Genomic DNA, 27,499 nt, shown 5'->3' with positions numbered 1-27,499 from the left:
GGGCTTGGACCACAACTTTGGAGGCATCTATATGCTTTGCAGTTGAAAACAGCAACAAGCCAATGATGCTGACAGTGGTCAGAGTAGGTGAAATGGATAGTCAAATGGCAGGTTTTGGTCCTGTGTGATTTGGTCAGTGGATGAAGTACTGCACTGTTGACCCACCTCATTACTGAAATATAGCTGGTTGCCCCTTGTAGCACATTCAACAGCTAGGTAAACCTTTAATAGAATGCTCAGCGATTTTTCTCATTTCTTTTTCATCACAGATTTGTATGATTGCTCATGTAACTGCCAGAAAAATGCCAACCCTTCACCGACATGAAGAAGAGAAATTCTTCATAAATGCTGAAGGCAGGAAAGAATCTGTACCAAGTATACATGATCCCCCTACAAAGGAACTCTCTGTTGTTGTGCCTTCATACAATGAGGAAGACCGGTGTAAGACTTTTCTTGTTTTGAGAAAAAGAAGAAAATCTGTCTGTTGTTACTCTGTCCTGGTTTCAGCTGGGATAGAGTTAATTTTCTTCTTAGTAGCTGGTACAGTGCTGTGTTTTGGATTTAGTGTGAGAATAATGTTGATAACATGCTGATGTTTTAGTTGTTGCTAAGTAGTGCTTATCCTAAGTTAAGAATTTTTCAGTTTCCTGTGCTCTGCCAGCAAGCAGGTGTGCAAGAAGCTGGGAGGGAGCACAGCCGGGGCAGCTGACCCGAACTAGCCAAAGGGGTATTCCATACCATAGAACATCATGCCCAGTATATAAACTGGGGGGAGTTGGCCAGGAGGGGCGGTTCGCTGCTCGGGCATCAGTCAGCAGGTGGTGAGCAATTGCATTGTGCGTCACTGGTTCTTTTCCTTGGGTTTTATTGGTTTTTTCTTTTTTTTTTGTTATGTTCCTTTTCATTACAATCATTATTATATTTTTTTATTATTATTGTTAGTATTTTATTTTACTTTAGTTATGAAACTATTCTTATCTCAACCCACGAGTTTTACTTCTTTTTTTCCAATTTCTCTCCCCATCCCACTGGGAGAGGGGAAGAGTAGGGGAGCGGCTGTGTGATGCTTAGTTGCTGGCTGGGATTAAACCATGACAGTCCTTTTTGGTGCCCAACGTGGGGCTCGAGGGGTTGAGATAACAACAGATCTGACCAGAGCGTGTTAAAACGAATTTGTTATAAGCAGTCATTAAATTAGTTTAATAGTCGCTGGTCACAGTGTTGATTTATTGGCTCTTAGAGTTGTGGTGCTCGTTCTTAGAGTGGTGTTATGTATCACCTTACTTGTCGTATATAGTCTCTATGCTGCTGCTGCTTATCACCCATAAGGTGAGGTGGATTAAGGTTTTCTCTTTCCTTTACTATGTAACACTGGTTTATGGTACGATAAAATTATCGGTCGTGGGACTAATCCGGTATTTTTACTCAGCATTGCTGTTATCTCTGCACTTCAGGAGCTATCTAGTGGAAACTATTAATAATTACACCCTTTACCTTTTCTCCTCAGAGAGCTAGTCTATGGGGGAGACACCTTCCTTCACCTTCACCTTCCCCTTCTCCTCCAGTCTAATTACAGTAGCGTTTGAGAATTTTGAAAATTTTGAATATCCTTGGAATGTTGAAACTAACATGGTCCTATTGCTAGGAACCAGCATGTTCCTGAATGTGGTTCAGGTCTTGTTCAGGGTTAAACAACTATTTAAGAGGATCACCCAGAGATCTGCCCAAGGCTGGAGAGTTATGAGTGGCAGGGTGTGTGGGATAGCATGGGCAAATGCCTAGGACGGTGGGCACCTCCAGTGTTTTGGAACTTCACCCTTGAACAAATGCAGAATCCTGAAAAACTAGTAGAACATTTGGAAAAAGTATGCTGTCACCCCGACAATGCCAGGGAGACACAGATCACGGCAACGTGCTGGGGCCTGGCCCATGCCTACTGAGCCCTGTTCAACACTATTCAGTACCCTCAAGGGGAAGCAAAGGTCTCTGGATCCGACAAGAAAATGACAGGCACTGCAGCCACTCCCAGCCGAAATCAGGACATACTCTAATAATGCAGAGGTCAGTTTATGTTAGCAGTAGATTCTGGCAGGCCAGATTATGTATCTGATTTTGGACACAGTTTCCAGAAAACAATCCGAGTACATTGAATTTCAAAATTAAGACACAGTGTAACTTGATTTCTGCTGCTAAAAATAGCATGGGGCACTTGTAAGAATCCTCTTTATTTTAATGAAGTCCAGCAGAATGGCTGCTCATTGCCCCTGTAAATGCTGTAAGGCAAGAAGTAGAAAAAGACATTTAAAATTGATTTGAGAGCTTCCCACTCTGTAAACAACAGCAGCAGCTTCAGACAAGCAGAAAAAAGGATGATCTGACGGGTTTCTGTTTGACTTGCCATATATATGAATACCTGATACTAAAAATTGAAGGCTTTTAGATGCGATAGAAATAATCAAGCTCTATAACTGTACTTGGGGTTGATGTGGTAGCACACATTGTCATTCCTTTTCTTGGTGAGTGAAAATACTGAGCTGTTTGGGATTCCATTAAGAGAGATGTTGACAGATAAAGTGTATCTGGACACAAGGTAGGCCTGCCCTTTCTCAAGTCCAGTGCATTCCTCAGTCCTGGTTCTCATACACTTGTTTTCAGTAAGCAAGGTCTTAATATGCTTCATGTGATTTTCATTTCATTGTCTCTCTCTTTGGAGATAGCATAATTGCCTGAGATGTGCTCAGGAATGCACGTATACTGCCAAGACAACCATAAGTTTGAATGTCTTTCTAACCTGCAGATAAATCAACTGCTACAGTAGTGTCTGTTTGTTGGCTGAAGCATCATGGCCGGCAGCCTTAGTAAGAGAAGGCATGTTACTGACTAGTGTTAGGAATTTCTCTTGTTGCCTTCTCTGTCATCTTGCTTAAATAGATGAAGTCAGTGCTGGTTTGCAGGGTCAGTCATGAAGAATGATTTTTTTTTTTTCCTTTAATATTGTGTAGAGAATTACATATTTCAAAATGGAAAGTTGGTTCTTACCTTCACAAGAAATGTTTTTATCCTGTCTTACTTGTGTGATTTTTCTTCAGTGTTCTTTTTGCATTCAGAAAGGACAGGCCTTAGAGTTGCAGGTGCTAAGCTTGTTTACTGAAGGTAGTATTGTATGAAAGAGACAATTTGCTCAGCTTTGCTTTGTGGTTGTTTTCAGCTTGCGTGTGCAGGTGCTTTTTGGTGCTTTGCCTGTTATAATCTACTAACCTGACCTCCTCCACCTTTTCTCTAGTACCTCTTATGATGGATGAAGCTTTGGATTATCTAGAAAAAAGACAGGTATTTTCATTTTACATTCAAAATTCCTTATTTTTCTATGTATTATGTATAATAAGTCAGTGATCTATTCACTTTGTTGTTTTGGTGTACGCTAAAACAGTATTACTTAGCCACTTAGAAGTAATGCTTCTGTCTCTTATCAGTTATTTTTAGATTGAATGCCAGAAGGTATTTTTAAATTAAGTAAAAATTTAATATGCTACTATATGATGAAAAATCTTTGTATGCATGATATCTCTCCAAGACAGAGCTTAAGGATTAACCATACTTTCTAAACTAAATCCTTGTTCGTTCCAACACGTTTCTTAAGCACCTGATGATCAGAGGGCTGGAGCATCTCTCCTTTGAAGACAGGCTGAGAGAGTTGGGGTTGTTCAGCCTGGAGAAGAAAAGGCTCCAGGGGCACCTTCTAGCAGCCTTCCAGTAACTACAGGGGACCTACAAGAAAGCTGGATGGGGACTTTTTACAAGGGCATGTAGTGATAGGACAAGGGGTAATGGCTTTAAACTGAAAGAGGGTAGATTTAGATTAGAAGTAAGGAAGAAATTCTTCACTGTGAGGGTGGTGAGGCACTGGAACAGGTTGCCCAGAGAAGTTGTGGATGCCCCATTCCTGGAAGCGTTCAAGGCCAGGTTGGATGGGGCTTTAAGCAACCTGGTCTAGTGGAAGGTGTCCCTGCCCATGGCAGGGGGTTTGGAACTAGATGATCTTTAAGGTCCCTTCCAACCCAAACCGTTCTATGATTCTATGATCTGTTCTTCATTAGGATTTGTTCTCTGGGTAAGAAGCCCATTGTGAAGGTTTGTGGGTTTTGGTTTGTTTGGGTTTTCTTAATAGTGATGTTGTTCTGAGCTTTCGTCTTTTACAACTAAATTGTTTTTTCAGTTCTAGATGGTAGCTGAGGAAAACTATGACAAGCCGATGTAATAGAACACACATCAAATATGGCAAAATTCTTAACAAATTTACTACATCATATTGGTGTCTGTTGGCAACCATGAATGAGTTAAAAACTGCTAGGGAGAAGGGAATGGTGATGTTTGAAAGACCTACTACCTACTTAAGAAATTGGATGAAATGCATTATTTCTGTTTTTATTTTCAAGAAACGAGATCCTTCATTCACTTATGAAGTAATAGTCGTCGATGATGGTAGTAAAGATCAAACTACAAAGGTAAGAAAAAGAAGTGTCTTACCAAGTAACCAGACGTATGGATTTTTGTACTGCATTTATGGAATATAACAATGTTTTGCATTTATATTTTGGTACTTGAAGTAGTTGACAATTAAAATTCATGTTTCTGAATACTTTCTGTCATTGTCCTATATGAGTTGTGGATGTAACATACACACATGCATACACATGCAATTCTTTTGCAAATACTAGTATTCTTGACTGGTGGTTCTGACAGCCATTTTCCTGCAGCTGAGATTCTAAAAATTCTAATCTTAACTTCAAGAAATTTCTTATTAAATAGTCTATATGTGCATAGTGATGTGAATATGAACTTGAGGAAGCTAAAAAGCCTTTTAAAATAGCTGGTTTATACTGTGATTGACAGAACAGCTGACATGTTGTGTAGCTCTTTCCCATACCCTTCATGGCATTGTTCATTTAAAAATCCTCACGCCAGTAGTAGGATTTTCTGCAGCAGTTCTGCAGTAGTAGCAGCAGTTCTGCATTCTTCTACTTCGACTTTGATGTATGTCACTGGAAGGGCAGGCTGGCCAACTTGAGGGGTTTTTTACTACTGCTTGGAAGATGTTTGAATTAGCTACTAAAATGAATGCTGCTTTTTCATTTACTTCCCTTAAGCTTGTCCGTTAAGGATGGCTCATATATATTTTTTGACTGCTTTGCATTCCTTCTAGCATCATTTCTAACTGAGCACACTATGGCCATGGGCCTCTGGACTTACAAGGACTTTAGAAAAAATTAGAGGAGAAAACTCATGCTTTCTCATCCCCACAACAAAGAACAAAATGTGCACATCCCTGCAGTGTGAATGGGATTTTAGATCACTGTGAATTCTTGTTTAAAACCACAGATAGCAGCAAGACAAGTGAGAAATAGGTAGCAGTAGTGGAAAATTATTTTTCTTTGATTACCTATTGGTGGTGGTACAAAAGGTCTGTAATAGTACGATATAAATTACATTAGTATTGAGTTTTTTGGACTTGGGTGAATGGGGTTTAGAATTGCTTGGGGGAATATCCTGTTCTTATTGAACATGACTAGCTTCTTCAGTCTTCTTGTGTTGACTGTGAACTGGTTTTTATTTTCCCAAACAGACTCCAGCAAACACTGGCAATGTATTTGTGCTGACTGAAGTGGTTGTAGCTCTGTGCTATTAAATTTTTTTTAAAAAAGGGTGAGCAAATGTAAACTTCTATCTTGATTCCTGGTTTTGTTTTATGCTGTTTTTTTGTGTGTCTATCAGGTTGCAATGAAGTACTGCAAGAAATATGGAAGCGACAAAGTGCGAGTGCTTTCTTTGGTAAAAAATCGAGGGAAAGGAGGAGCAGTCAGGATGGTAATTGATACTTTCATCTCCTTCTCCGTCTGAACTACCTGTGCCCAAATATGCAGAAGATAGAGCTGTGCTGATTGACATTTTGAATTCAATACATTAACAAAATGATTATCAGAAACCTGAGTACAGGTTCTATAAATTAAGGCAAAAACTCTTTTCAAAATAAGCTTATTTTAGATCTTGGAAACAGTATTTTCTTGCGAGGAAGATAAATAACAAAGAATTTCTTTATATGAGAATTCAAAAGAAAAAAAAAAGTTAGACTTGAATTTCATGTTCCTGTTAGTTCCACTTAGGAATAGGCTTGCATTTTAAAAAAACAACCAAACAAAAAAAACCCTTTACAGATTAAAGTAAAGCTTTTGTCGACAAAATACAGCTAAATTTGCACACGTTGTTTTACAGGTCATAGTTGTGGTTTTAAAAATGGCCAATGAACAAACACTCTCATCCAGCAAAGCTTGTGTTTACTGAAGCCCACTGCTACCATCCGCACTCGATAGTAGAACCAGCACAATTTATGCTTTCACATATTAATTTTCACACAGATATTATCATAAAATCATCATGTTCTAAAAATAAAATAGCTGTTACACATTTAGAAGCACCGTTTTTTCCTAAGATGAATTTTATGAAAAAGGGTGGTATCATTTATGGGTTATCAGTGACTGCCTTTATCTGTATTTTAAGCTCTATCTTTAATAAGTCAATTTAATTTTTTTTACAAAACATGAGTGACTATAGCAAATGGAGAGAACGTTAAATTAGAACGTATGGAGCTTTTGTAAGGGATATAATTTTGAAGTTACTCCAAGAGAAGGAGAGCGGTTCTCTGTGTGATATATTTTTGCACTGCAGAGTGTAGAGTGGATGTATATACTACTACTTTCTTGACAGGTTTTTCCAAAGTCACACATGCTTGGTTACGACAGTACTTTGGCAAACCCACTGCTAATCGTTTTCCTGTCTGGACCTCTTCAAAAATTGTCAAAGATGTCTGACCAAGAATATGGCAAAACAAGCTGTGAGACCTGTGCATCACAAATGTTTTGCAGTGGTACTGTGACTTAAGACTTATTTCTCAAAACTAATTTTAAGATTATCTCTTGAATTCTCTTGAAACAGTGTTAGGAAAAAATAGCACTGCATCCTCCTTTCCATAGCTCAAATGACAAAGAAAAGCTATCCAGTGCAGTGGCAGCTGCTAATCACTGCTTCTTTGTGCTCCCCTGCATAGCTGACTGTAGCAACTTCTTGTCTCTCAGGATTTTGGTTTGTAAAGCTTTTAGTTTGCAAGCTTCTCTGGAGAGGGATTGTTAACCTTTCATGTTCATGCATTGTCTGTCACTGTGGGACACTACTTAGTGTGTGAAGTCTCTAGATGTTACTACAATATAAATTGATAAATTGTTGTTAGTAGCAGAATATTAAGACACCTGTTGTGTTGAATCTTTGAGATACCACCGTTCTAGTTAGTACATTAGGTTTTTGGAGTGTCTTGCAGCTAGCTTAAGACAAAAACTGATTTCAACGGTGTTGATTTTTATTGACTGTTTTGATTGCAGGGTGTCTTTAGTTCTCGGGGGAAAAAAATTCTTATGGCTGATGCAGATGGAGCTACAAAATTTGCAGATATTGAAAAAGTAGAAGAAGGTCTAAAAAATCTTCAGCCGTGGCCTGTGAGTATAAATTCTCATGGTTTTAATTTAATACACATGCATACAGATTGATTTTTATAATTCTTTTCAACTTGAGTTTTTTGAGGTCTGGTTGAAGATCTAGGTGTAAGTCTGAAGACCTAGGTGTAAGCTTAGAAGCTGCCAGAATGGGCTGTCAGAAGGTAGCTGCCACAGAGTTCTTACCTCCTTTGCGTTCACTGTGTCTATTTCAATGCAGTACAGAATGTTCTATTTACCATTCTTCCTTTGAAGTTGTTCTACTCTGTATAAATACCGTGTGTTGCCTACTCATTTAAAAAACGATTTTTTCTTTGTTAACTGCTTTGTATTTTCTTTTTATCTGATGTCATCCTATATACCTTTTAGGATGCATCTTAATTTCACCCTATCTTATAGAGGTTCTCTTTTCTCAGAGTTGTTAGTTTAATGACAGTATTTGGAAGAACTCTTATCGTGAATAAAAATTCAAAAACCTGTGGAACAAGAGCTCCTCCCTGCATAGTCATTCTCTTCTGGGTGCTTGACTTGAAAGAACTGAGGTTTATTTTCTGCTTGTATGCAGATGAGTGAGGTACTTGTAGCTAGTTTCCCGCAGTGCCAGAAGCGATGTGCAGCCTTCCAGCGGGAGCTGTGAGGGATGCGCCTGTGTGAAGGGTTGCGGTCTGCGAGTGCAGGACCACAAGTGCGGGAGCCGCCGGGCGGCAGTGTTTCCCTGATGCTCTCTGCTACCAAGGCAGCAGCAGCTGCTGGTTCTCCAGCATCAGGCCCGCGCTCTCAAATATAGTAGATTTGAGAGATTTCGTGTGAGAAGTAGTAGAGTGAGAATGATTTTAAACCTTTTGTTTTGATTTGGCTGATACCATGGCATTTTATTTGTTTGAAGGTACATCAGTGCAACAAGTACTTTATTCTGTTATCCCTTCCACAGTGCAATATTTAGGGCAAACATACGTTATAACATTAAGTGCCTAGGAATGCTGAATGCTTATCTGTGCTATTTAACACATATACCGTATGCGTACCTCAGAGGAATAATGTAAGCTAAACCAGACCTGAATAAATTGCAGCAATTTGTATGCACCATATGCAAAATGTAATAAACTTTAGACAATCTATTAATTGTAGAAAAGACTGATGTTAGCCTCAGAATCTAGCAGTAGAAAAAGTGCAGCTACAGGAAGCAGAAAAGTATACTGCTTTCAAGCTTTTTATTATACAGTTCTCAGCACAAGATTCCACTGATTCAGAAAATGTTAGTTTAAATAATAACTCTTTAATTTGTACTCCTGTGCAGAACCAGATGGCTATTTCCTGTGGTTCTCGAGCTCATCTGGAGAAGGACTCAATAGCAAAGGTTTGTTTACATTTCCTGCTGTGTACTAGTACTCAAATACTTCCATTATTTGATTCTGCTCTACAGATTTTACAATTAAATAATCAATATTTGTAAAACAATGGAAACTAAAAAATAGGAAAAGCTTGTCATAAGTGTAGTGTGTGCTCCATCATACGCAAAGGATGTGTTCTAGATTTCAGGCACTTTGAACCGGTGTCAGTCAGTGTTCCAATTTATGGGTTTAATTTTCCTAGTTGAGAACATCTTACAAGCAGAGCTTCTAATCCCTGACAGAATTCGTAGGTAGTAACCAGTACTGGGGCTGAAGTGGAAGCCAACTGATGAGTTCATTTGTATTAATTCCCTTCCAGTGCAAGAGCCTGATCTGCAGATCTTGAAACCTGTTTAAAATGAGTTAGGGAGAATTAGCAGCAACCTCTTTGAAGAGTATCTCAATTCGTGGGAAAGTACTGTAATTTTTCTGTATAACTGTGTTGGGTTTGTGGAGCGAGGGAGGGGCTACAGGGGTGGCTCCTGTGAGAAGCTGCTAGAAGCTTCTCTGGCTCCAACCCGGACCCGCCTCTGGCCAAGGTCGAGCCAGTCAGTAACGGTGGTTGCGCCTCTGTGATAGCATATTTAAGAAGGGGAAAAAAACTCCTGGGGTGTGAGAGTAAGATGGAGAAGGAAGAAGAAGAAGAAGAAGAAGAAGAAGAGGAGGAGGAGGAGGAGCAGCAGCAGCTGCTACAGTAAAGAGAGCAGGAGAGGAAGAAGAAGATGGCAGAAGAAGAGGAGCTCCAGTGAGGAGTGGGATGTGAGAGAAACAACCATGCACACACCGAGGTCAGTGAAGATGGAGGACAGGGAGGAGGTGTGCCAGAGCAGAGATTCCCCTGCAGCCTGCGGTGAGATGGCAGGCTGTCCCCCTGCAGCCCATGGAGGGTTAACGGTGGAGCAGAGGTTGCGCTGCAGCCCATGGAGGACCCCACGGTGGAACAGGTGGCTGGGCCCGGAGAAGGCCGTGACTCTGTGGGAAAGCCCACACTGGAGCAGTTCATGGAGGACTGCAGCCCGTGGAAAGGACTCGCATTGGAGAAGCTCGTGGAGGGCTGACCCCCGTGAGAGGGACCCCACGCTGGAGCAGGGGAAGAATGTGAGGAGCTCTCCCCCTGTGGAAGGAGCGGCAGAGACAATGTGGGATGAACTGACTGCAACCCCCATTCCCGTTCCCCTGCACCACTGGCGGGGAGGAGATAGAGGTATCGGGAGCAAAGCTGAACCCAAGAAGTAGGGGGGAGGGGAGGGAAGGTGTGTTTTTAAGATATGGTTCTCTTTCTCATCATTCTACTCTGATTTGGTTGTTAAAAAATTAAATTGGTTTATTTTTCCCCAAAATCGAGTCTGTTTTGCCTGTGACCATAAGTGGTGAGTGATCCCTCCCTGTCCTTGTCTGGACCCACGAGCTTTTTTTTGCTGTATTTTCTCCTCCCCATCCCACCAGGGGGGAGGAGCGAGCAAGCGGCTGCGTGGTGCTTAGTTGCCATCTGGGCCTAAACCACGACAATAACATAGTAAAGTTTTTGAGTTTTGAACACACAGACAGTACTGTTCTGTGTGTGGCTCTTGTGGAATAAACAGTGATGCATAGGCACACGGTCTTATCTTGCATCTGGCTTTCTGATGTCTTGGCAGACAGTAGTTGACAAAGCACAGGCATGGATCTTGTATTGCAACAGACGCATTGCTGGACGAATTTTTCAGCATCATTGGATGTGCTCATCATGTTGAATGTTCTCAAGAGTAAGCTTTGTTTATACTGATGTTTAATACTTGAAATGATGCTAAAATACATACACAACTACTAAAATAGTTACAGAAGTTCAAAAGAAGTTACACTGGTAATGTTCAGCCCCTGGTAGATCTTTAATTTTTTCTTCTGGTTTATCAGGTGGTATTGGAGTGGTTCACTGGAAAGACTTCTTGTAAATACTGCTGCGTGTATGTTAGCATCGTCACAAAAAAAAAAAAAATCCAAAACTTTCATCATTATCGGAAATTACAATAAATCTTTGACATGGTACTTGCATGCTTGTAGTACAGAATATACCATTTGCAGTTATTTGTTAGCTGTGCAGCCAGTGTATTCTGGAAGTGTTGCTACTGCATGGAGACCATGTAGCTGATAAATTTGAGCCCAGAAAAAATAGATCATTGTGTGGTCCGGTACTGAAAATAGATAAACTTTCTTCAGTGCATTCATATTTCTTTTCATCTTTGAAGGCCTTGCTACATGAAGGAGAGCAATTGGAACAGGACTTTATCTTTTAATGCAAAATACAATTTTTAGAATGTGTCCATCCTTTCCTTCCTGTTTCTCACCATATTTCTGACTTTTTGATAAAGGAATCACCAACTGGTTAGGTAGTACTGCTCTGTTTGAAATATGTAGCCCATTTTGTCACCCAGCTGTCCCTAGACTGGAAAGGACAGACTGCCTTTACCACATTGGGCAGAGACTGTTGTGTAGTGCAGTAGGTATAAAAAAAATTGCAGAACAATCTTTGAGAAGTTGGGATTTCTCTCTGGGCTTAGTGGCATCTAAAACAGTAGAATGAAGCTGTGAGAAGCAGCCGTATGGGATTTATTATTAAGACCAGAATTTCACCCTTAAATTCAGTCTCAAGACATCAAGAATCTGTTCTGCCTCCAGAATTGTTAATGTACTTCAATGAATCCCTAGTATGACATGCATAAATAGTCCTGGGAGTGAGGAACATAACCCAGGAGCTCCTCTTTGTGAAGTAAGTGCACAGTTTCACTGGCTGACAGTCATGCAGCCTCTTAGAGCTTCCCTTTTGGGACTAGTGGCCTTATGTTCTTGGTCACACAATGGTTCACCTTCACCAAAAGAGCCAAAGAATCCACGCCAGATCCACCATTAACCTAGGGCTGGAGCACTTTTCTGAGAGGCACAAGCTGTGAATTTGAATTTCCTTAAGCCAAAGGCTATTACATAATAAGCTGAGCATCTTCTCATTTTTCAAGTGAGGTTTGAAATTATTAGCTTTAAAGGCATCTCTTACCGCCCAGAGGTGCTTACCAGTTAAATTGTTGGCTCCTAAAGATTTTGTGTGGTATTTGGCTTGCAGTCTTAGATACAATCACCTAAATTGAGCTTAAGACCAGCAGTGAGTTCAGAAGCCGTTTGTGAATCAGAGTTCTAGTTATTCAGGAGCTGTCTTGAATAAAAGACTAGAAGGGACCTCTGCAAACCCAGAGTCCAGGCTCTGGATTCCATGGACAAACTTACCTGTATGATTACTATGTCAAGAACAAAAGTGTAACCAAAGAGTAGGCTGGGGGAATGTTTACCAGGAACATAAAATACATTTGTGAAAGCAAAAGAAGAAAAGAGGTGGCTGTGTAACATTGCTGGAAATATAAAATGAAATATTATCTAGCACAGCAGCTGTTACTTTAGTCCTGTTTTTACTTGGTCCATCATATACTGCAAAAAAGTGCATTCTCTAATTGTATTCTGTTCAGTGCCTTAACATGGTGCGTGCAAGCTCTGGAGATCATGCAGTCTTGAATGAAAGAAGTGGGTGGCAAGCAACAAGAGATGCTCCCATTTGGGTTTTTTTATAATATAAAACTTCTTTTTTCATTTTTGTGTCAGAGTAGCAGCTGGAACCTGTTTAGTTTTTAGTGTGTATTCTTAAGAATAGCAGTCTTTATGCAGTCCTGCTGGCTTATTCTCCATTGTTTGCCCTGGTAACTTTTGAATTTCTTGGACCTGTTCAACCAATTTTTAGGAAAATAAGAGGACTAAATAGAGGAAAAAAATAGCTTGTAAGTGTCCAGGGGAATAGAGCATGTAGCATGCCATACCCCTCCTCCTCCATTTCCTGGGGGAGTTCCCAGAGAACCATGCAGAAGATACTATGGCTGTCCCACTCATTAATTGAAATCCAGGTGCAGGTTCCTGCTCCACTTAATAAGGCATTATCCAGAATGAAAAGCTGCTCTGAATTAGGGAAAGCAGAAAAAAGAACTTGGACTTCTCATATCCTAGGCCAGTGTCCTAACCATGCACTTGACTGGCAAGTCTTTCCTTTTCAGCTGTAATTTTGTTTCACTGTAACAATTGAAAACTTGTGGTTTTATTCCAGTGCAAAACAAAAGCAGTTTACAAACTTTGAAAGCTATCACGAAACAGGATTATTGTCCTGTAAGCCAGCTCTGTTCAAACACTTCACTCATCACTTAAATGAAACCATCTAACTTCTTGCCTTTTGTCCACAGCGCTCTTACTTTCGAACTCTTCTTATGTATGGGTTCCACTTCCTTGTATGGTTTCTCTGTGTCAAAGAGATCAGGGACACGCAGTGCGGATTTAAACTTTTAACCAGAGAAGCTGCCTTGCGGACCTTCTCAACTCTCCACATAGAACGCTGGTAAATTCTTTCTTTTTTTGTTGTTGTTTTTTTCCTCATGGTTTTGAAAAAATAATTTCAGTATTGCAGCTACTATGAAGCATGTGATGTCTGTGTATAAATCCTAGCTGCTCAGTTTAACCAATTATAGTAGTACTTGCTTGGCAATTTAGATTTCTTGTTATGCTAAAATACCCTGGTATTTGCTAGGAATTCTGTTTTATTATTAAGATATACTTTAGGAAATAGTTGAGTATTTAATTTTATTCTTTCTACTCATGGTGATACGGGGAAGGGGGACAGATGGGTTACTAAGTTTTAATTTTAAAAGAGCATCCAACATAAACTGCAAGCAGGATTTTAAGACTACATTGCTGAGGTTTTGAGTGGCAACAATTGACTCCTTGACTCCTTGCAAGTCCATTTTACTTTGGCATGTGGTATAGAATGAGTTGTGTAATACTGAGAAGTAGGACATTTTGGTTTTGCCTTGTCAGAGCAACTGGTAATTGATTAGGGGAGCAAACAAAAAGAAAATCCCAAGAACTCAACTCTTCTCTTCTGTCTTCACCTCTAAAAGAAATCCCAAACAAACAATTTTTGATTGTGTTGTAATCCACTCCCTATTTCTGAGAATCCTCTCTCCTTTTACAGATATGAGCCATGCAAGCAGAGTAAGAAATGGAGAGAAAGTCTTATGTTGATAAGGAAAGTTAAGAGTTATTAATCATATTCAAAAATTTTCTCAATCTATTTTTATGCATTACAACCTCACAATTCAGTGCTGCTTAACCAAAACATTTTACCTAAAATCCGTATCTGATGTTTGTAATCACTGAAGGCTCAAAGTGAAAGGAAATGCCTACTCTTAGCTTATTTTCTTGCTAGAATATTTAATGAGAGAACTACTGATAAATCTCATTGATTGAAGACAGTAGAAAATGACGCGTAGTCTTTGAATTACTTTAGAGCTCTCTTTCATTATAATTTAGCTAGAACAGTTCCCTTATGAGAGTGATACATTCATGACTACTGTTCTGGGACTGAAACAGTTTTTCCACACAAATACCGTAATTTCTGTAAATTTCCTACACCACAATTATTGCTGAAGAGGATGGTGACAGTCCCCAGGCTTAATTAAGTGTAATCAAATCTTTTCAAACTATTGTCTTCATCCAAGAAAATCTCTCACGGGCTACTGCTTGCTAACAGGGAACAGAATTACTGAACAATGTTCTCATATGAAAATTTGTGTAATCCCGCAGTCCTAGTCAATTCCAATACATCTAGTTTTAGGTAGGACTTTGGCAGTGATAGTTGAGCTATATTGCCCCCGCAGAATGGGATTGCAAAGGTGGTGTTTGGGTGAACAAATCTGGTGCAGAACGTGGAGCTTCTGTTCAATTGAATCTGGAATTGTGAGCAGTCAGCGTTCGCAAAATCACTTTCTTAGCTGAGTGGTTTGCTTATTGCCCTAAGAAAAACTATAGCTGAACCAGAAACATGATTTCTGCTGCTACCTCCAAAACCAAACTTGATCTATAAAGTTCTGTAAATTTCGTATACAGGAATTTTCTAAATACATGGTTAAACATGTATGCGTAGCCCAGAAGTGCATATCTCAAAATCATCCTATTTAACTTCACTCTCTAAATGAAGGGCTTCAAGAAGAAATACTGAAAGAAATGAATGAGGATAATCAGTTTAATCTGTAAAAATGCAGTCTTCCATCTTACTCTGTTGTAAATGGAAGATTTTTAATATAATTGTACTTACTGGGCGGACATACTATGTAAAGTGTTCAGTTCTTTATTCAAAAAAATCTTAACAAGCTTTCTCCTGCTACTCAGATCCTCTAGCAACAAAGGAACAAAAGAGTAAAAACAATTGTGCTGTACGTTGTCATCAGTACTCCATTATCCAGGAAGAGAGGCAGTGAAAAAGGGATATTGCTAACTTATTTTATAGTAATTATATTGCTGGTTTGGAACACACTGGATCTTCAGGTCTTGGTGTGTTAATTCATTGTGCTTATATGTGCTGCTATAAAATTAGCCTTCTATTCTTGCTCTTTTTTTTACAGTAATCCATAAACTAATCCCCTAAGTGTTTTCCTATTTGTGTGAAATTTACTGGTTAGTGATGAAGAATGTTTGTTTTGTTAGTCAAGAAAAGAATAACTCAAATTCTTCCCAATAAACAGCTCTTCAGATACTTCCAAGTCAGAAATTTGCCTAAAACAACAATAGAGTTTTTTTATTTGGTTTAATTTCTGCCAAAACAGGCAATATATGGTCTGCTTTTATCCTCATCTGTCCTTCAGGCGGTCCCTGGACTTCCCTGCCTTTATTTTCATACTTACTGGCTAATTTCAACGAAATCTGACAGAAGAGTAGAGATCTCAAGAAGGAAAGCTTTGGCAAGTTTTGGGGCAACTGAAACCCTAGCAGAGGAGAGAAACTCAGATTATTGCCACTGCTGAAGAAGAAACTACAGTATGGACTCAAAAGTTGCTTATCATCAGCTTTATAGATAGCCATTCAGCATGTGTAACTGGAAGCTAACATTTCAGTGCACAAAACAGAGTACTGTCCCTTTCCCAGTTAATATTCGTAAGATATGGAAAGAAAACTGGGAGATGGGGAGGTATAAGCATGTGGGGAAAGTGGGTATATTAAAGGAAATGGTAGTTGTAAGTGAAACGTCTATGGTGTACAGACAGTTGGGGTAATTCCAGTAGGAAATGATACAGGGACATCAAATATTCATCTCATAGAACCATACATTGGATTCCTTTGTATGTGGTAATGTAAGAATCTGAAATAGCCCAATAACGGAAACTTCTTATTTTAAACAAAACTAGCCCCTGGTATCCTTCCATTGCATAGCATGTGTGTAAAAAGGAAAATAAAAACTGGTTAGACATTGTGCCATGGAGGTTTTGTGCATGTCATGAGAATGAAGATGTAAGAGGAAGAAATAGTAGTCAGTATTATATTTCTGCTGACTTGGAACAACAGTGAGTCCCTAACTGGGTCACAGAACAACTTATTTATACTGAGACCATCAGCAGGGGGTGGCAGAGAAACCACTATCTTGGTATTGGACAAAAGGCTCTGAAATCTGGATTTGTTACTACCTCTGCATCACTGCATTGGGACTATCTGACAACTGAAGAAATTATTTGATTCTTTTTGAATCTTAAAATCCCATTAGTGAAGTGCAGCTCTGTTAGGTATTGAAAGAAGAATTCAGTTCAGTGTGGTCAGTGCTCACATATTCTGGTAATAATGGAGGAGAGTGCTGGGGAATATTCAACAAACAAGCAGCATTTAATAGGATAAAAGCCATCTGAGAGCCAGCACCCTCGTCATTGAGTCTGTCGAGGGCTCCCCGGCTGCTGAACCGAAGCATGTGGTGAGCTGTTGAAGAGAATGAACATCATTCAGTTTCTGCAGAAGCCTTGTCTGTCCCGTCTGCTCAAGTTTTGTCAGGCTCAGATTTTTTGAGGTACTACAGTGTTAAGTGAATTCTTATGTGAGGACATAATAAATATTTAGACTAAACATTAGTACATAACATATTTACTCATGATGTTAATATAAAATGGCTATAAAATTGGCTATCTAATAATTCCTGCCCTGAACTGTTAAGCTTACTGCTCGGTTAGAATATAAATACGCACACACAATGGACAGGGTTTGCTTCATCGCATTTAAAGTGCATCTACTTGTCATCTAGCCTCCCTTCTTAGACAATAGAAGAAGGGACGATTTTAGGGTATAATTCATTTCATCCTAATATAGGCCTCTAAAATATGCCAGATGAAGTGCAGCTGACAATGCCTGTTTCCTGCCCTCGACTATAAAGGGACTCTAGACAATTTGTACAGAAGGATCTGTCTCTACTGTAGATGACTGAAGTTCAGCAGGGTAAATTCGACTCATAGCGTAGTAATATGTAGGAAAAAAACCTGTGTCAGGTGCCTGAACTGCATCAAAAGGATAAACTATTCAGTAAATCCTGAAAGTTGTGGATTAGGAGAAAAACTACTGAAGCAATTTTGTATCAAAGGCAGCTCACTTTCTGGGCTGTGTAGGCAGCGCCTGTTGTTTCTGTAGACAAAAAGCCCCGAGAATTCTTCCCTTCGGATAAAGGAATCCAGTAGTATCTTTGCACACAAGAGAGCACCAGTGCTGAATTAGCAGTGGGCAGTAGGAGACTGCCCTGAAGTGCTGGATAGTGTCAATACTGCTCCAAAAGGCAGAGCAATATGTATTCAAGAAATAATACAGGTTTTATTTCTATGTCTCTTAGCAGGCTGATGATAACATACCTCACTCAAAGAGCAAGTGTTAGGAGCACAGTCTCCGTCTTGGAAGCTGAACGTCTTACACTCTGGTAACAGATATGTCAACGTAAACAACATAGCTATCCTGCTGCTAGGTTGGACAGGCTAAAAGATTTCTAAGTTTCCATACTTAAATAGCTGTCAGAGACACCAAAAATAAATGCATATGGTGTTTTCAGTGTTTCACCAGCACCACCAATAAAATGGAGTCTTGTGTTTCCATATTCACCTTTCATATGAAAAAGGAGAGAACATCAAGACCTTCCTTTATATGATCTTTTGCGCATCTTTGACAGTTTCAATATTAGTTTAATCATAAGGAAATAATCCAATATCAGCTGCATTAAGAATGAAAAACTAATTGCTTAGACCTTGAATTTTTCCTGCTTTCTTCATGCTCTTTCTATTCCAGTTGACATTGAATTGAATATCACCTTTTATAACGTTAAAAATACTAGAAAACTGAGACCACAGTTTTCTTGATGCACTGAATTTGATTTATAGATGCTTATATTTAGGAAATCTTAAAAGCAAACTGAAATATACAAGGACAAATACTGTTTTATCATTATGGTGATAAGGATCATGTAACACTTTTTAAAGAGAGACCAAGATATTTTCTAGAATATTTTGTTAATCTAACCCTAAAGTTTAGAAAGCATTTGAAAATTAATAGATACTGGAAACTGTTTATATATTTGATAGTAAGAAATCATACTTACATACTAAACTAGCTTTTTTTTGTGAGCGTTCTCATTGACTTTTTTGTTTAGCTGTCCTTTGGAGAGCTGGCTGTGTATATACGAATACAAACCAAACGTTCTTGAAATTTACTTTCTAAACAGCAAAGTTTTGACATTAGTTTGAAATGGGAGTAACCTTTTAAACAGAGAGCATATGGTTTGCGTTTTAGGTTCTGAATCTGATTACACCACTGATCTATTTTTCAGAAATGGATGGAGCACATTTTTTAAATTAAAACGTAAAAGAAAATTAAAAGGGATATTTTTAAAACATAATAGAGACAGTTGGAATTACTCACTTTCAGACTCCAAAAGAAGCTCTAGTTCTGCATCTACAGTCTTGACCTGAGAAATGTAACTGTTTATGTTAAATTCTAATGCACAGGATGAAAACTGGAAAATTAAATGGTCTCACTGGCAGAATTTTCCTGTCCTAAATTTGGCCATTGATTTCTTCTGACTACAAAAAAAAAAAAAAAATCATAAATTTTCTTCCAGCCAGAAAATGTCTTTCCTTACCTAGGAGAACTAGAGATAGCAGCGGTTACTCTCCTACCTGGAATATTGATAAAATGAGGGGAAATTCAAAACATAATTCTAGGCCTGGTTTGATTGACATACTTTTGTAAAGTGGCAATTTATAATGATATGCAACTCAGCAGATCACTGATTGGATCAAATTGTTGCTATTACTTTTGTCTATAAAAATTGCCTTGTGCACTGAACAAGCCATGCTGTTTCACATTTAAAACTCGAAAGCTCAATATGAAAAAGTAATGTTTGTTTCACCAGTTTGTCACTAATCTCTAAATGTGAGTCTCTGTATAAAAATTACAGAAAAATAAGCATTCATATTGCTACATGAATTTTTTTTCACTCCTTTGGCATTGTACACCAACACGAGCAGTGGAATGAATTGTTTTTTCCTGGTTTTGTGCACAGGTAGATTGTTTATGAACATCTAGTCAATGCAAAAGTATTTTGCTGTTACATCTGTTTTGTCTTGTAAAAAAACCTGTCCTGGCAGACATATGTGGACTTTCAAAAGCCGCAGTACAGCTAGAGCAGTACTGGCAGTCTAACCCTCTTGACATCCTATTTCATTCTTAGACCTCTTTGGCCATTGAGAGTTTTCTCTGCCCATTAAGAGTTTGCTTGAACAATGTATCTTGGGCGTAGAAAAGTCCTAAATTCCAGTTAAAACAGTATAACTGAATGCCTAATTTTTATATTTGAAACACTTAATATTGGACCAGCAAAAAAAGTCCTAGTGCAATTTTAAAAATACAGAATAGTTTTGCAGGATAGATATTTTATAAGCTGGAGCATTTTAAGGGTTCAGTTTAAAAGGATTGAATTCAATTAAACACCTACCAACTTGGTATTCAACTGAATTTTAGCCAGCATCGTCTTAAATTGTAACTTAACCAAAAGTTCTCCTTAGCGTAAACACAGCCACGTGGAGGAGTTTTTCTCTTTCTGTATTTTACACTTCATGTTTGTGTTAATTAACACATAATGGAGCCACTATTAGAAATAGGTGGGGAAATTGTTCACACCATATATTTTTGGGTGTCTAACTTTGGGTACTTAAATTGGAGCCTGAATTCATTCAGGCTGGAGCCAAACTTAGGTATTCTGAGCTGTGTCCTCCCGTCCCCAGAGGCACCTACTTTCACTCTCTGCAGCAGGATCCAGTGAAGTACATGGTGTGAATAATTCCCTGCTATTTCTAAGAGCGGTTCTGTCAGATGTTAACTAGTCACAAATGGCTTCGTGTCAAAACACATGTATTGCACTCACCAACTCATCCACTGGCGTTGCTTTGATCTCTTCTAGGGTTAGGCTCCAGCTAACATACCCATGCTTAAATCCTGACTGTGGAAACTTCTGTATGGTTCTTCTGTACCATCTGGATCTGGTGATTGGCAGTATGGGTGTAATACTATCAGTGTATTGAATACATTGCAATCTATATTCCCCAGTTCACTATTCTAGTATGTGTATGAGGTGTACTGAAAGGTGGTGGGGACCAGGGGAAGAAAAAAGATATCCCAGCAGTATACTATGGAAGTCATTCTCCTTTCAGCTTTGAATAGGGGTTTTTTAATATCAGGATACGTTCACTGTTACACAAGTGGCAACCACATGTAACAATATTAGTGTTCGACCTGATTAATTTCTGTGCTTTTAATCTTTTACTTTGAGCACTGTAGTTCACCAAACTATTTAATGTTGTTGTACTATGATGTATATGCTGACATTCTAGTAATCGGTTGTCCATAGGAATTGTTGCAAATAACTATTAGTTCACTAGGCTAATACTTTATGTAGTAATATTTTTAGAGCAGCTCATATAGTATAATTCATCAGACAATTATTCTGTGTCTCTTAAGATTTTTAGTCAGTTAAGTAGTAAGTATTAGAAAATTAGATTTAGTCTTAATACACATGACTCATAAACATTCAAAGGTGAATACATGGGGTTTTTGGCTTACAAATGTAAAATGTCAGCAAAAAATTAAATAATACAACTTCAGTAGAAGAGACCATGGCATAATTAATAAAATGATATTCAACCCTCATTTAAAGAAAGCAGTGAAATGGCAAGGCTGGTTGGAGCAGATTCAGTTCACTGAGGTAAAAAAAAAAAACATTTATTCCTGTAACTTCTGTGACAATTAAAAGGCCTGTGTCCTAATCAAAATCAGATTTACAAAGTGGTTCAAAATTCTCTATACACAGTAACTGTAGTCTCTGTAGATAACCTCTGTTTATGCTGCCTTTGCATGTTTTAATGCTGTTTGGAGTGGTATCAGTAGCTGTCCTGTAACATACACGTACAGTGTGAGTTCAGGCTGATGCACGTTTGGTGATGATTTCACCAGCAAGCCAGCATGCTGTGGTCTGTACTTCAATGGGAACCTACATGTATGTGTCATACCTAAGTGCACATTTCAAAGTGGACTTCTGTTGTTGCATTCATTAATAGTTTTGCAGAAATGCACTGCACTGCTTAAAAGGAGAGGGTGGCTTGAAGTAGAAGGAAATAACATCTGAACTTGGCTAGCAACCTGCTAAAGTATGTCTTTTTGCCTGCTCTTGATCACCTGTCTGTCCCTTTCTACCCTGTCTGTAGTGTTAAATGGGATTACCAATGACTTGAATTCAAGCAACCCTTGAAGCATGAACGAATAATGTTATTTTTTTATTGCGTACATTTTCTCCAGTGGCAAAAGTTTTTTCATTTCAAAAGAAAATTGTCTTGGACTTAGCAGTGAGAATTTAAGGAGTTTCTAAACTTATGAAGTTATTGAGAGACAATGTGGACTAGTGTTGAATTGTACTTGACTGCCTCGCAGCCCCATTTTCAAGACCTATATAAGCTGGTTTGGAACATCTGTTCCATTGGCTTCAAACTGGAAACCTTACCAACAGCTTGGCTAAAACGTTTCCAGTTCCTTAACCTTCAAGGTTTAGTTCCCTGGTCAAAAAACTCTGTATTTGAATATGTATTGAATCTAGTAGAAATCAGATGTGGATGGCCATTGACAGTTTTTTCCAATACAGACTAGTATTTTTAAAAAGCTTTTTATTGGGGGTGCAGGGGGGTGTTTAGCTTACATTTCAATTACTAGAACTCATTTAAGGAACAAGAACACCCCTGCTGGTATTTGAAGACTACAAAGAGGGGAAAAAAAAACCAAACCAAAAATCAGTACATCTAAGAAATTTAACCAAAATCACCAGAATCATCATAATTGTGATTTGCATTCACCCTTGTCAATAGTAGCTACTAGTAGTTTCATATGCTGATTTCTACATGAGCATTACAAGCTGTAGTTGCCAAAACACTGTTCTAATATCAAAAGCCTCAGTGTCTCAGATCCAGAAGGCCCACTTGAGCATGCAGTTGCAAGAATGAAACACACGAACAATTCTCTGTGCAGAGAACTGAGAGGATTAAAGTGTATTTTGGACAAACTGGGCAGGGAGGGGCAGCTGACTTAGAGTAGGATCACTTCCCCAATTCATTTTGCTGCAGAACCTGCAAACAGCTGTGCCAGCAAAAAAGGCAGGTCTCTCAAGAGGGTTTTTGTGTTGTACATTAAATGGTCACCGGGTAAAGTAGAACTGTTGTTCAGGTTCCATTATGCACAGTAACAGAAATCATTTCTCACTTCTGTGCTGCTGCCTTTATTCTTGACTTAGAAAGTACAAGGAGAAACCATTAGATCAGCGTAAAGCCACAGCAGGTAGTTGTCCCCTTTGATGAAACTACTAGAGATGTAGATTGACACTGCACATTTGACTGCTTGGTCTTTAAAAATGTTTAAGTCATGATTGTGGCAGAATGAAAACTGAGCAGTGGTCTGAACACAGCATGACCTATACCTTCAAAAACGGGATGCAGTGAAGTATTGTTGTCTGTATATTGGCTCTGTTCTGAGCCGTTCAGTCAGGGAAATTAATTTCCCTTTCATGTGCATCTGACCTGTAGAGTATTGGTATCAACTTCATAACTGAACACCGACCTCCTTAAATCAGGCTAGGGATTTAATTAACAGTGCCACCATCTTTCTTCTGTAAATAAGTGTGACTGTATTTGCTATTTCCTGTTCTTCTTCAGGGCGTTTGATGTGGAACTTCTTTATATAGCTCAGCGCTTGAGAATACCTATAGCAGAAGTTGCTGTCAACTGGACTGAAATTGAAGGTAGGGAAATTGTTTATATTCTTATAAGATTCCTTACATGTCAATCCAGAATAAAATATCCAAGGGTCTTCCTATGTTTTACCTGTTTCTGATAACACACAGCCTTCTTTCCATACAAATTTTGACTTTCGTGTCCTTGCCAGCCTTCTGCCATGGCATGGTACAGGAAGAGTAGGTGAAGGGCTAGCAAAGGAGGGAAATTGTGCACTCCCACTGGACACAAAAATAGGTTACAGTTACACTGCTAGGAGAAAGCACTACTTTGACATGTCCTCTTGCTGTAATGTGTTAACAAAAATATTGCAGTTGTAAAACACTGTGCAGGAAGTCTGACCATCGTTGTTTATTGATTCAACTCCATTTGGCTGTGTCTTGCCTTCCAAAATTCTCAGCCCACCTATTAAGGCCTCCTCTAGGGCACCCTCTCTTCTTAAGATGTGATGTTCTTTCAGACCTGCAGGGAGGTCTCTGTTACTGGGTTACTGGAAAGTATGGCTCCATACATATTTCTTCATAGCAAAGCCAGTTTAAGAGGTACTGCCTGCTTCTGCTCACTTCCTCTCTCTCATCAAATGCAGTTCCTTCTTTGTTTCCCTTTCATGTTTTTTTTTCTTTTTTTTAATCTGAATCTTTTCTCCTCAACACAACCCCTGAACAACAGAAAGTACAATGAACCGCAATGGTGATGAAAGGTGCAAGTAGAGAACATCCTAAGCCAACTTCACTAGAAAAGAAATGTTTTCTTTCAACGCAGTTCCACATGTATATTGCACCTAACACAAATGTTAGCAGAAGTGGAAGAGGGCTCAGTTTCATAGTGTGGGTTCCTTACCTTCCCTGAAGATTGCCACATTCATATTATTGCTGTAAGACAATGTGGTGGTCCTCTTCTCCAAAGTTGCTAAGAAATCATTTGCTTAATTATTGGTGTTCAGGTTCCTATTTACTTGAACAAAGCCTTGTCGCAGAGAAGACTATGCATCTTGTGACATACATGGAATTACTGTGCTGCTGGGAAACTAGAATCTCCCACCTATGGTATAATGTAATTACTATAAAGCCATAACTTTTGCAATATGAATTTTTATTAATGTTAAGGTCTAGGTCGTGGAGCTGAATGTGCTGAGAATGCAGAGGTTCATGACTACTTAAATGTGTGTCTTGCCAATGCTCGTTTTTTTCTAACAACATCCTTCTGATTTTCTTCATTAATCACAGGTTCTAAGTTAGTTCCCTTTTGGAGCTGGCTGCAGATGGGCAGGGATCTTCTTTTTATACGACTGCGATATATGACTGGTGCCTGGCAGCTTGAAACAAGAAAATGTAATTAGGTTATTTACATTTTCCAAATATATTATTATACTTAATGGAACATGAGAACAGTTTCAATCAAGTGAAGTGGTGATGAAAGCTGAGGTAATTCTTCATTGCTCCTGTTGTATGTTTCATTTTTGCAGCATGTATGTGTTTTATAAGGTTGTCAGCAGGGAATTTGTACAATGTTTTGAAAAGAGGAAGCATTTCCAAAAAGATTTTCTTGTCTGTTAATCAGGTTTTTATTTTATTAAATAGTAGCTTTAACATGTCTTATAAATTCACTCAAATATATCTGCTTTTGTCTCATCATACATTTGGAATTTCCTTATACATATTAAGAAGAGGCATTCTTCTGCATTGTGCAATATTGTGTTGTGAATGACCACAACTGTTCGTTTCTATAGTATGTGGAAATATATGGCCATATTGCAACTTGGAATTATCAATCATGGTTCATGCTGATGCATATTTAGATTCAATGTTATGGGAAACATCAATGGGTTTTACTGAGTTATGACAGTTATGTTCATAAAGCTGTTCTAAGAACTTTCAGTAGTCTCTTGACATTCCAAATGGTTTTGTCTGAAGCTGAAATAGTTTGTCTGAGATCAAACTGCAGATCGTCTCCAGACTGTAGAAGGTCCAAGAGAAAGCACATTTCATTTGAAAATGTTGGTTTTTATAAATATGTTTTGTTCATATGTACTAATTAATACTGCATGCTCAAGGCTGGGAGTCCTTGGCATCTACAAATCTGTAGTGAAAAGGGTATGGAAAGCTAATTCAGAGCATACAAAAATGAGACCCAATGTACACTGGGGGCCTGTGCATTAGCAATGCCAGTTTGAAGTTCTCATGCTTCAAACGAGATCAGAGAGGGAGAGAGGGGTCTTGAGTCTTTCTTAGTAATGTCGTACCCTGTAACAGTGCACAAGTTTCAATAGTGCTTTCAAAAGAGTTGTGCATTGCCAACAAACGAAGCCAATCTTTCTTTCAGAAACGTACAAATTTGAACAGGTTTAAAGAATGAACGATACATGGTTGTACTTTCACATATGATTTCACTGGTGATTTTTCTAATTCCTTCTGCAATATTGAGTTGAGTTTTGCTTCTGTTAGGATTACCTCAGTTTTCTATAAATTGAAGTGTTGGAATAAATTCTCAAAAAGTATCTTCACTTTGATTTCGCAGGCTTTATTCTTTTGCCTAGTCCACATACATCTCTATCACTTCTGCAGAATCAATCACATGACTCCTCGTTGCCATTGCTAGAATAAAATACCAGCTTCTCAGTTTTTGTAAAGTGAATTTCCCTGATCAAACCTGGACAATGATAGCTCTGCCTATAATTAATTAAAGTTGCCAACCAGTTCTCAAAAGCAGATTCCTAAAATTTTCCTCATTCCTTACCTTAAAATAGAGCTTATTTGAAATTTTAACCGAAATAGTTCACCTTTTTCAAATGATGAGGCTTAGGTCATGCATTATTTTCTGCATGATAAGTAAACATGTGGTGACATCTTCTTTAAAAAAATTCTGCTTTTGAATTGGATGCCAAAGCTTGGAAGGGAGGGTGCTAAATTTATGATTTTTTTTTTAATTAATTTGTGCATTTTCTACAAAGTTTTTTCAAAACTTTGCAGATAAACTCTCCAGTAACTCTCTCCTTATTGAGCAGTCTCCTTTAGCAACTGTGCATATGTCAGCCCAACAAAATACTTGATATCTTCCACCTCAGAGATGCAGAGGTAAGGCTAGGTTTACCATCTTTGAGCTTTGTGGGGTTGGATGCTAGAACTTGGTGGCAGGGAATTCTCTTATGCTTTCAGTGGATTTGAGCCACGGATAAAGGTCACTACACATCTTCATAGTCCAGAGTCTGCTCTCTGGCTCTGAGGTTGATAGACATGGCACTGGTCACATCCGTGTGCCTACGTCTCCCTTCTCAGCTGCCTTTCAAAGCAGTCTTGCTGCATCTAAACTGTCTGTTGGAGATAGTCCTTGACCTGCGCTGACTGCCACACTGTGCCCGAAAATATTTTGAGAGCAGGGATAGGCAGCTGTGGGACACCTGGCACAGTGTAGTTTCCTTGTATAGGTGTAGCCTGACACATTCTGTTGCAGTGGGGATAAAAGCTGAACTGGGATGACAAAACCGAAGGAGTAAACTGGGACAGAAGGAGAATGGGGAGAAACAGAAAAGGAGACTGACTGATCTGGGGCTGAGATTGGAAGCCAGAGAGTGAAATGGAAGATGGGAAGTACCGAGACTGCATGAGGAATAGGGGTGGAACAGCAATGGACTCAGCAAAGAGACTGGAACAAGGGAATGGGCAAGGAGACAGATCAGTTAAGGATGGAAAAAAGGAAATGTTGGTAATGAGGGTAGGGGAAGCTGAAGGGACTCACTAAGCCAAGTCTTCCACAAGAACAGGGTTAGGACAGAAATTGTCTAAAACAAGCTGGGACTGGTTTAGATATATAGTGATATTCAGAGTCTGGGCTGGAACCCAGGACCCCTTTTTCAGTGTTTCTCAGTCGTTATTTAACCTCTACAAAATCCTTTGGCAAATCATATCTCATCTTCTTTCTGTGCTGGTCCATAAAGAGAATAACTGGCTACTGGTATCAGTTATTCTTCCAGCCCTGGTCGCTGAAATCTGCAGTAGATGTACAGGCTTCAATTCTGAACCACGTGAAGGAGCAATGGAATCTTTCACCAAGATGTGGGAGATGATACAAACCAAGCTTCAACGAAAGCTCACTTTTCAGAGTTAGAAAGCCAGGTATGAAGAACATAGGAAACAAAAGTAGCCTTTCTGACTTGTTCCCACATTGTGTATATGTGCTATGAGAGGAGATACTTGCTTATGTAAGGACTACTTTTCCTGAAAGACGTATTTTTAGTGCATGGAACTGATTCACGAATACGAGTTGATTGGCAAAGGCAACTTGATTGGCTGGCCTTCTGTTTAGAAAATGGAAGTTTGGATAGAGTATAAATGAGACAAAGGATTAAAGAGAGGCAGTATATTCTCCTTTATCAGCTAAAGTTAAA

The 27,499-nt window shown here is 38.9% G+C and overlaps 1 protein-coding gene across 2 annotated transcripts; it reads left to right on the top strand.

Moving 5' to 3' along the window:
- Positions 1-62: 62 nt before the first annotated feature.
- ALG5 (ALG5 dolichyl-phosphate beta-glucosyltransferase) lies at positions 63-25,622 on the top strand. 2 transcript variants are annotated; one of them, XM_050896365.1, is made up of 10 exons: positions 63-83; positions 270-441; positions 3,284-3,330; positions 4,437-4,505; positions 5,773-5,865; positions 7,431-7,544; positions 8,839-8,898; positions 13,183-13,334; positions 23,038-23,123; positions 24,342-25,622. In XM_050896365.1, the coding sequence occupies exons 1-10, from the start codon at positions 63-65 to the stop codon at positions 24,452-24,454; spliced, it is 927 nt and encodes a 308-aa protein (XP_050752322.1). In that variant the 3' UTR covers positions 24,455-25,622. The 2 variants fall into 2 exon arrangements, with proteins under 2 accessions (XP_050752322.1, XP_050752328.1); XM_050896371.1 differs by lacking the exon at positions 63-83 and having other exon boundaries at positions 380-439.
- The last annotated feature ends 1,877 nt before the right edge of the window (positions 25,623-27,499 follow it).

This window comes from Gymnogyps californianus, chromosome 1 (assembly GCF_018139145.2).
Source record: "Gymnogyps californianus isolate 813 chromosome 1, ASM1813914v2, whole genome shotgun sequence".
NCBI classification, from domain to species: Eukaryota; Metazoa; Chordata; class Aves; order Accipitriformes; family Cathartidae; genus Gymnogyps; species Gymnogyps californianus.
This window is presented reverse-complemented; position numbering and strand designations above follow the sequence as displayed.